Raw genomic sequence first — 9,994 nt, 5'->3', positions numbered from 1 at the left:
CAATATCTTAATAAAAATGTGTTTGGGAAAAGAAAGTCCACTAAAGATGACAAGTCAAATTTCTTCAAGAAAAAATAGTGATTCTTCTTTTTCCATTGATACACAGATAAGAAAGGTGGGGCACTAAAGGTTAGTACAATTTACTCTTACACGTCTCAATTCTAAGAGATGAAGCCGAGACATGATGACAGGTTTTTAACAATCCAACAGAAATTACTCATAGGACTTAATAATATATGTCACTTTAGAATCAATAACTATATTATAGAAAATGTAGTTTCCAACACCAACCAAAGATTGACCATAATCAGATTTCTTACTTCCCAAAAGTTGTTTCCTACTCCGTATGCTACTGCTACAACAGGAAGAGGTAGGAGAAGGGGATATACCTAACTACAACAGCTAATGGAAATAAATTACTGCTATGCTACAAGTAAGAAATCAGGACTATACAAGCAGTCTGAAACCAAAAGCTTCATTCTGCTTAACAAAGAAAGAAAAAGGGGAACTAGAGGACTACAACCAGCATAACCAACCTTTTCTTTCAAATTTTATTTTTATTTTGCTTTTTTTACTGGGAATTGGGAAGCATGCAGCATCACTTAAAACAAAAACGAAGCTACAAGCACAGTCAGAGTGGATAAAAAGAAGCACACAGTGACCTGAGCCTGTGCATTGTGCGGTGGTTGTGCTCCTGCTTGAGTTCCAGAAATAGGGCTAGATGGGGCAATTTTAGAAAGTGGAGGCAAAGGGGGTTCTGTCACTTCATCTTCAGTCAGGGGAGGGGCTGGAGCCATAGCTGGTGGCAATAAAGATTTGTCCATGGCTTGCAAAAGGCCACCTACTGCAACTGGTTCCATGTAAGCAGGTGTCTTTTCACCCAAATTTAAGCATTTGTTCCCTGTGGTAGGATGAGGAACAATAATATCAGTAATCAGATGGGAGACTTCACTGTAGTCCTGAATTTGATATGAAGGAAAAAAAGAACAATTTTTCTATGAAAACAAATTGAGACCCCGTCAAAATTATGGAAAGATAACTAGAAGTAAGAAGTTGTGAGGGAAAATCACAACCTTAAAATGAATCACCGAAGAGAACTAGAAGTAAGAAGTGTCTAAACCCTAGAGTGATTAAATAAAAAATATCAAAACCAAATAATGCCGAAGTTGAACCTTTGGTTCAAAGAACAAGAAATAAAGGTTTTGTATGCACTTACTTCTATATCTATTTGCTGTTTTTGGAAAGTCTGTGATGACACCGTCAATTTCAGCATCTTGAACAAACGTGTTGATCTCCACATATGCATCTGACATGAAATCCCAGTCCTGAGATACAAACTCATTGCTGAATGTTTCCACGTAAACAGAGAGATTGGAAGATTTGAACTTTGACACAATCTTTGTAGAGCCAATCGCGAATAATTCACTAACAGGATATACAGATGCCTTTTTGACAACCACAGAATGAGCAAATCTTTTGATATTCGAAATAGCTGAATCAACAGCACCACCAACTATCTCATCAATCTTGTAGACAAGCTCGTACTTGGCTTTCTCCTTGAATTTCAATAGTACAGAACTATTAGTGGATTGAATCATAACTTTTGGAGCCCCTGGTTTATCATAACCTGCTCTGCTCAAAGTATCAATGACTGCATCAGTCACACTTAAGTTTTGTTTCCTTGCAAGATAGGCTGCATTCTGACAAAAGTAGAAAACAAAATAATGTGAATAAAAAAACAAGAGAAAATAATTTTATAGAAATTCATCATGTCACACTAAAAACACTTATTATCTTATATAATAAAAAAATAGAAACCAGACAATTCTCTCTCTTTCCCTCACTCTCTTTATCTTAGTGATTTGAGATCCCTATTGTGATTGGGTAATTGGGATAGGGAATGGGAATTGCAGGGTCAAGGTTGTCTCTTTGACGTTCATACTAAGTAGAAAATTAAACAAGGCACCGGTTTATTTGTTTTAAATTTGATATTATTTTATCTTAAGAAATATTTTTTTCTACAATGAAGCACTACATGCTTATATCTAGAAAATAATGATACTTCATAGTTGTATTTGATTCTAATTACATCTTGTAATGCTTCTATGTCCCAACAATTTCTTGACTCCCTTCTCAATGTTACCTTGCTTCTAGGTCCAAACAATTGCTTAACTCCCTTCGCAATGTTACCTTGGTATTTACAAGGCTTATATGAATGTCCCTCATGAATCATAAAAGTCATTTTTTTAAGTTTTACTATATGGCTTACCATTTATTAAGCATTACTGATTTTTACCAAGGATATTACCTGTTCACATAATCGACAGCTAAGGAATGAATTGAAAACTGAAACTGAAACATCAGGCATAAGCAGAACACACCTCAATGATGATCACAACACTTAGTGTGGAAGTGTGAGCTTTTGTCAAGTTCAAGAAATCTGACAATGTTAAATATTGCCCCTTCTTGTTGTATTCTGGGTTCCTATACAAATTGTTCATAGAATGTGGGTTCAACATTAAGGCTGCATGAAAAGAGAACAGGAAAACACAGATGTCAAATGTTTGCATATTTTTTTTTTCATATTTTCAAAATATGTAAATACATTCACAGAGGGTAGTGAAGCACAAAAAGAAAATTAAAGTGAGGGTAAAATGAATAAATATTTTCATGAGACTATTCTTCCAAGAAGCTATAAATAACTTGGGATTTGTCAGAGCAGGATTATGTGCACCTCATTCAGGTCCATACCAACTTTAAAATATATCTTTACACAAATAAAAACACCACCAAAACAATTATGATAATATATCTGTAAGCAAGATTGATTATACTGTACAGAGAAGCAATAATGTTACTTTCATCTCAATTATTCCTAACGTATTATTTGTCTGTATCGTGTATGTGTATCTCATTCTACATTAATTTACGCTTATTTAAGGTATATATCATTTGTTGTTTGATAGATCTTTGTAAGAGAATACTCTTCTCAAGTATTCTGTCTTGTGTATAATATTGAACATAGGTTGTATCTTGTTTAGTTAATTACAGCTGTTAGGTTGTTACAGCAACTGCCATTGATTAGGTAGTTACAACAGCTATAATTGTTAGAAAGTTACAACTATATTTCAGTTCTAACTAGTCTAAGTAGTGTAGTTATTCAGATATTCAAAACTAATAAAAAAAATGTATTATACAGTTTCTAATCACTAATACTTCTACCATTTCTGAGTTTTCTTTCAAATTGATAGTCTTTCATATAAATGAAATAGTATTGCACCATTAGACTTACGACTCAAGCTTTTTATATCATTCCATGCCAAGTCGAATGTAAATATTCCATTGCCAGATTTGATCTCTGGGATGGTTTTTCCAAGTCTGCTGAAACTTGATTGAGCAACATTTGTGCTCTCTATAAGATCAATAGAGCTTAAGCAAAAAGGTATTCCATCCTTGGACATTTGAACAGGACAGTCAAGAACATCCACACCATCTGAAATAGCCTTCCCATATGATAAGTCGGTACAGGGAGGATAGTCGCCACTTGCTCCATATTTTGAAATGATCAAGGTGTTAACTGAAACATGAACAAAATGAATGTATCTGTTTAACAATGATGCAATCTGCACAAGCATAGAAGTGTTATGAAATGAATTGACAAGGGATACACTAAAGAACAAGATGAGTACATAGCCATAGAAGCATAAAAAAACTTTGATTTTAACGCACCTTGCTTTGGAGCATTGAGGCCTATGTGAGCAAAGCAGTCTGCATAAGAATAGAAATCAACAGTCATTTAAGGGGGGTAATTTTATACTCACGCATACATGCATTCTGAAGTTAGTCAGGTTAGGATTGCTATGTAGAATCCACATGAATTAATATCAAGTAGTGAAGTACATACATATTTTTAGAAGATGCAGAACCATATAAAAAAAGCGGTACAGAAATTCAGTTTGGAAAGATAATAACATGCAATTCTTAAGAGAAAAAATATCTACATTTGTGCTAATAGAGTAAGAAAAATGAACATCATGTTTTTACAATAACTGCCTAAAGTATATACAGTTGGAATCTGTCTAAAGAAGAAGCATAATCTAAACATGATTTTGCTTAAAAGGTGGAAGCATAAAAAGTAGTTGGTAATGGTCGCCCAAAAATAATTTTATAAGATTATGTGCATGCACCAGCACCAGCACCAGCATCAATTATAAATTCCTCCAGTGTCATTTCTTTGCTAAATATATTCCATATGGTCAAGGTTATCAGACTCGAGAGTCTACACTCGTGGGAGCCTAGTAAACCTGACTCGTAAACCCGACTCGTAGACTCGTAACTTCACCTAAAAATTTTAACAAAAAATAAATAATTCATGATACCAAATTCATAATATTGAAATAAACAAGTTCATACACTAATAAAATAACTAAAACAACACCAATGTTATATAATTTAAAAGTCTCATTTATCTAATCCTCTAAGAAAATCATCTAACCCTAAAAAAAATAATCAATTAGCCAATCTGCCCTGCCCTAAAATTAAACATAAATTCAATCTGTCCAAAGCAGTAAAAAAACTTCAAGATGTCAAAAAGTCTGCCCCAAACCCAATGAACAAAAAAGCCCCAATCCATTTTTAAAAGCTTAAACCTAATTTTAAAAACCCTAATCCAATATGTCCCAATCTGTCCTCACTGCAGCAGCAGAAGTGCTTTGTGAACGGCGCGCAGTGCGACGAGGATCGCAGTGAGGTGCGATGCGAGGAGCGGCGCGGCAAGATGCGACGACGAGCGGCGCGAAGAGATGCTGCGGCGATGACGGCAGTGGAGAAGATGAGATCGTGAGCGTGAACCAGGGAAAACCCTAAAAATCTAACCTAATCGCAAGAAAATGCACCGTTTTGGGTCCATTTTACGCAACTCGGTGACTCGGTCTTAAACTCACGAGTTTGGCCGAGTTTGTCCGAGTTTGACCGAGTGAGCTTCGGGTTTACTCAAAAACGAGTTTACTCCCGAGTTGACTCGCCAACCTTCCCCTGACTCTTAAACTCGTAAGGGTTCGAGTTAACCCTAGAGTTAGATAACCTTCATATGGTATAACTCTCTGAGTGGCATCCTCATGGAAATGCTACCCTTACCTAGATTTCAAAATAAAGATAAACTAGCTTACAGACAAATCAATATCCAAGTACATTCCAAAATTTCCAGCATTATACAAAATCAGGCATGGTGATTCACACCATAGATCCTTGCTTTAACATGCTCGAGCACTTAAAATATTAACAAAGTAAGGAGCAGGCAAATGCAAGAGAAACTCGTTTAAGGTGATTCATAAAAAATACTACGCACACAAGGCCAAGGGCACACTAGTAACGGGACCATAGCTGTCAACTCCATTGCAATGAACAAATACAGTTTCTCAGTAGAAAAATAATGATAATAGTAAACGAGATTTGATAAGTTCAAATGCATATTATGTTTATTGAAGGTCATTCTAACAAAATGAAGAAAGACATAACTTACCTATAGCTTCAGATGAAGTTAGGGGGAAATCAGACAACACGCCATCAACAGAGAAATTTCCATTGTCAATGAAATTGAGGTACTCAGCAACAGGATCATAACTATAATTATAGCTGATTGAGATATCATTCATAAAATCTGAGGCAAAGACTTCCAGCCCCACTTTGTGCGCATCAGAGACCAAAGATGTATGTGGTAGTAGATAAAGACTTGTTGGATCTACAGGCCATATGTATTCTTTGGGAACAAGTATTCCTGAAGCAAATGTCTTGATAGATGTTAAATTTTTTAACAGTGAACCATAAGTCTGATTGGTTGATGGATCTACTTTATCTTTTTCCAGAAACCTAAAGACCAGTTTTGTTTTACTTGGCTTGACGAGTGCCCTTAAACTTCTGAGGAAACCAGCTTCAGGTGATGAGATATAACTGACATTTACTGTTCTAGAAACACTAAGAACAAAGTTCTTCATACTCAAATTGTGTTGTGCATAGAATACATCATGCTGCAAATATCAGAAAAAAGGGTCTTAGTTTTGGAAAACTAGAATACTGGGTGAAAATGCATTATACCTGAATATTCAACCACAATCCAGATGGGTTTGGAGTTTCCCTTCTAACCAATTCATTCACAGTAAGAATTGGAAAATCACTGCCATCAAACCTGTTTGTTCGAGTATAATCTCCCTGAATCACTGTCCAGTACCCAGCAATTAGTATGTATGTATGTGCATATATATTTGTAATTGACATGTAAAGTGCAGATACTAGTGCGTACATACAGTATGTAAACAATTAATTAACAGGGTATGAAACTTTAAGTTGTTTCGAAGAACAGTGTTGAAGATCTCTCAGTTCATTATAATGATTGAACAAGAGACTTTGTCTTAAAACTATCAGAAGATTAGCTATTGTTCTATATATCATCATCATAACCCATATAGTATACTCAATGTGTAATACCGAAATATGGGTGCGTGTGTGTGTATACTGTCGATTTATACTGTCAGACAGTATACATTGACTCACAAAACAATCCATTATAATGTCAAAATCGTTAGTCTTAAATGTATAAGATGCGAAGTGACTGCATTATCAAAATAATAAATACCAACATAAAAGTAATTGAACGCGCTTGAGAGAACTGACTTAAAGGGTATAACCCAAATGAGTAGAGGTTAGCTTGATATCAAATAAAAGAAATAAGAACCAACTTCACCGTCATAAACCCTAAGAGTGGAAAGTAGAACTAGAGTATCAAAATTTCTGAATGGGTGGGCAGCACTATCTTCATGGTTCAGAAGCCCAAGAATCATAGATGTAAACCTCAGGGTTGTCTTTCTCAATTTTTTCTTCTTCTCCACTTCTATCCTCCAACCCTCTTATTAAATGTTAGTGTATATGTATTAGAAAGGGTATGAGTGTACCACACAGCTGTCAACAATCTTTGTTAGTCATTAATGGAGTTTCTTTTACCTATAACACGACTCTATATAGAGAGCTTGTACTGCTCTCAGAGAATAGATTATCATACTCTAGTAATTTTTAGATTTGGTTCATACAAAAGAATTCTATGTGGTGTGTTCGTTGATCCATCTGTGAATCTTAACATCAAGAATCACAAACCTAAATCAAAGTGTTTTTTACTGTTAACTTCTAAATTTATTATAAAACATCAATGTGTACGAAAGGAATCAGTTAGTCCATCAATTACTGAAAGTATGTAACAATAAAATTATATCTTTAATATAAATTGAACTTACAGACGACATTCGAAAGCAGCTCCTTTAGGGTGTAGTCGACAGAAAAATAGCCACTGGTTTGTACACCATTAACTGAATAAGTCTTACTTTTGAATTCAGAAACGTGACCAATGTCAGTAGCATTTTCAAGTTTGATATCTGGAATGCAGATTCCCTCTCTGTCTTTCGTTAATTGCACATCACACCACAGAATGACATTTGCTAAACTAGTTTGTGCAGCAAGACTATATGCAATATCACTGGAATCAGGATATATCCCAGAAAACCCACCACGTGCTATGACCAATGGTGGACTTCCTGCAAAAAGAACGTGTTGAAGTGAGTTTCAAGACACAAAGTACAGAGCAGAAGTTTTTCCTAAAACTAAACTTAAGATTGCATAAATCATTCAAGTACATGTCAAATGCTATTCAAACAGTGGTTTCTTAATTCATGCGAGGAAGAAGGTTCTAAGATCTAATTATATCTAGACTTGTATCCATCGTTGAAGTCCTCTCCATCATAATAACCAAACAAAAACTTGAATTTCTCGATTCACAAACAATCCATTTCACCAAAAAATATGCTTTGGAAATTAATTTCCCTTTGTTACCTCATACGAACTCGCTAACTTGTTCTCTTTTAATCTCTTTTAATCTCTTTGTATTAAATAATTTATAAGTCAGCTATACAAAAAGTATTAAACATATCAAATTTGCACTTGCTCCAAGCTTTCCAACTTTCCCTTTATCACATATAAGATTCAATAAAACAATCTGTGACCGTGATTTCAGCCACAACATCAAGGCTTTTGCCGTTTCTGCAACCACAATCGAGGTCGCATTGAGACAAATTTTACCAATATGATTGCAACCACAGTTCAAAAACCTTGACTGCATGCAAAAACAGCCTTACCAATTTCTGATAACAAGTCATCTACACCAACTCCGACAACTTGATTCCTAATTCCCACACCAAAATTCTCACTTCCCTGCTCTAATTCTAAAATCATCAAATACAACTACACAATTTTCTAAGCACCAGAACACAGTACACCACAGCATCTGAACCCTCAGCCTTATTTGCTTCCATTTTCACCAACAAAGTTTCAATTAAAGTCCACAAGCAACAAATGCACAGTTAATTTTGGAATTAACACGAACTCGACAATGAAGAACAAAGGCACGTTCAAGCAAGTTAAGGTAAGCTTCGAAAAATTCCACTGATTTCAAATTTTTTATGCATTTTCACAGAAACACATGCAGAAGCAAAGAAAGGGAAAGAAGAGTGAAAGGAGAGACGAACCGGAGAGAGTGTTCCAAGAGGTGGTGTTGGATCCTTGAGCAGACACCAAAGGCAGCACCGAATGAAAAAGAAGAAGATAACGCAGGAGAGAGAGTAAACGGAGAAGAGCGCGTGAGTTCCACATTCCGGCAAAGTTCCGACTATACCAGCAGGAGAAAAAGTGGAGTGATTTGTTCAGCTTAACGTGATTAATATGCACTCTTATATACAGCAACAAACAGAGAAGTGTTTCATTCACTAAGTGGGACTCTATATATTATTGAAAACAATATTTCAATTTTAATGAAATTTCAAACTAAAATATTATTTAAATCTTTATGTTAAGTTAATACATTATTAACACTATAGTCATACTAATTAAGAATAATATTTCAAAAATTTAATTTTATTCTATAAATAAGTTGATCACATCTAACTTAATATAATATTTAATATATTTCAACTTTCAAATATAAAAAATTAACTTCACCCTGAAAATTAAAGACTGTGAATTGAGGTCGTGTCAAAACTTTCCCATCACTTAAAAAATATATTTTAAAATTGAATTTTAATTGATTGATAATATAAAAGTTATATATTTTACAAAGAAATATATATATATATATATATATAAAGAAATAAATAAATAAATAAATAAAATATTAAAATATGTTTACAACAGTTCATTTTATGAAGTCTGATTACTCAGAATGCAATATATTGTATGGTTTGTTTTTCCCTTAAATTTTTAGTGGTTTGAGAAAACTGATATGAACTATTAATTATTACAACTTGCATAACGTGTAAACTGAACATAATATATATACATTTATTTATTTATTAAAAGTAGTATTTTTTAAATTATAACATGCAGCAATATTTATTTCTAAAAAGAATTGTTGTAAATAAAAATTAATTTGTTTGCTCGTGCATGTTTTGGTGCATGTGCGTTAGAAAAGTTTATATAATTTTAGAATAAGTATAATTTTATAGAAATAACAATTCATTTATAATGTAGAGATTAATAATTACTAAATTTATTCCTCTAATATTTAATCGTCATTTTAAAGAAAAAAGTATTAAATTTATTATTTAGTATTCAATTAATATATTAAGATTATGCAAGATTTTATAGAAATAATATACACTAATAAGACTTATAACTTAACAATGAATTTAAAGAAAAAATATATTTAATGATAAAAATCACTTTAGCTTATATTAGAGTATTTCCAGTGAAAAAATCTTATTTTAAAAGCTTGCATTGTTTTTTTGAGGTTCCTTCCCACTATGATATAATATAAGATGTCATGGTATTTATTCCAATTTCTTAAATAACTTTTTGAAGGTTTCGAGAGAAATTTTAAAATATGAATTTTTTTTGTCATTTTGTTTCAAAAGTGGAGATCTTATCTCTCTTTTTAATACAAAATCTGGTAAATAATGGA

At 33.5% G+C, this 9,994-nt stretch overlaps 1 protein-coding gene across 2 annotated transcripts; it reads right to left on the bottom strand.

The window, feature by feature from the left end:
- Window positions 1–237: 237 nt before the first annotated feature.
- On the bottom strand, window positions 238–8,788 carry LOC137831289 (glycerophosphodiester phosphodiesterase GDPDL3-like). 2 transcript variants are annotated; one of them, XM_068638903.1, is made up of 9 exons: window positions 8,568–8,788; window positions 7,284–7,580; window positions 6,094–6,215; window positions 5,522–6,026; window positions 3,730–3,768; window positions 3,293–3,577; window positions 2,382–2,524; window positions 1,217–1,700; window positions 238–901 (listed from the first exon to the last, which is right to left on the bottom strand). In XM_068638903.1, the coding sequence occupies exons 1-9, from the start codon at window positions 8,689–8,691 to the stop codon at window positions 603–605; spliced, it is 2,298 nt and encodes a 765-aa protein (XP_068495004.1). In that variant the 5' UTR covers window positions 8,692–8,788; the 3' UTR covers window positions 238–602. The 2 variants fall into 2 exon arrangements, with proteins under 2 accessions (XP_068495004.1, XP_068495003.1); XM_068638902.1 differs by having other exon boundaries at window positions 3,281–3,577; window positions 8,568–8,752.
- Between the last annotated feature and the right edge of the window lie 1,206 nt (window positions 8,789–9,994).

Source organism: Phaseolus vulgaris, chromosome 6 (assembly GCF_000499845.2).
Source record: "Phaseolus vulgaris cultivar G19833 chromosome 6, P. vulgaris v2.0, whole genome shotgun sequence".
Lineage (NCBI taxonomy): Eukaryota > Viridiplantae > Streptophyta > Magnoliopsida > Fabales > Fabaceae > Phaseolus > Phaseolus vulgaris.
This window is presented reverse-complemented; position numbering and strand designations above follow the sequence as displayed.

Coding starts and splice junctions, on each gene's coding strand:
- LOC137831289 (XM_068638902.1), bottom strand. CDS start 8,691: ATGTGGAACTCACGCGCTCTTCTCCGTTTACTCTCTCTCCTGCGTTAT. Junction 7,581..8,567: donor CTCTTGGAACACTCTCTCCG/GTTCGTCTCTCC, acceptor TTCTTTTTGCAG/GAAGTCCACCATTGGTCATA. Junction 3,769..5,521: donor AACTTCATCTGAAGCTATAG/GTAAGTTATGTC, acceptor ATTCTTATGCAG/ACTGCTTTGCTCACATAGGC.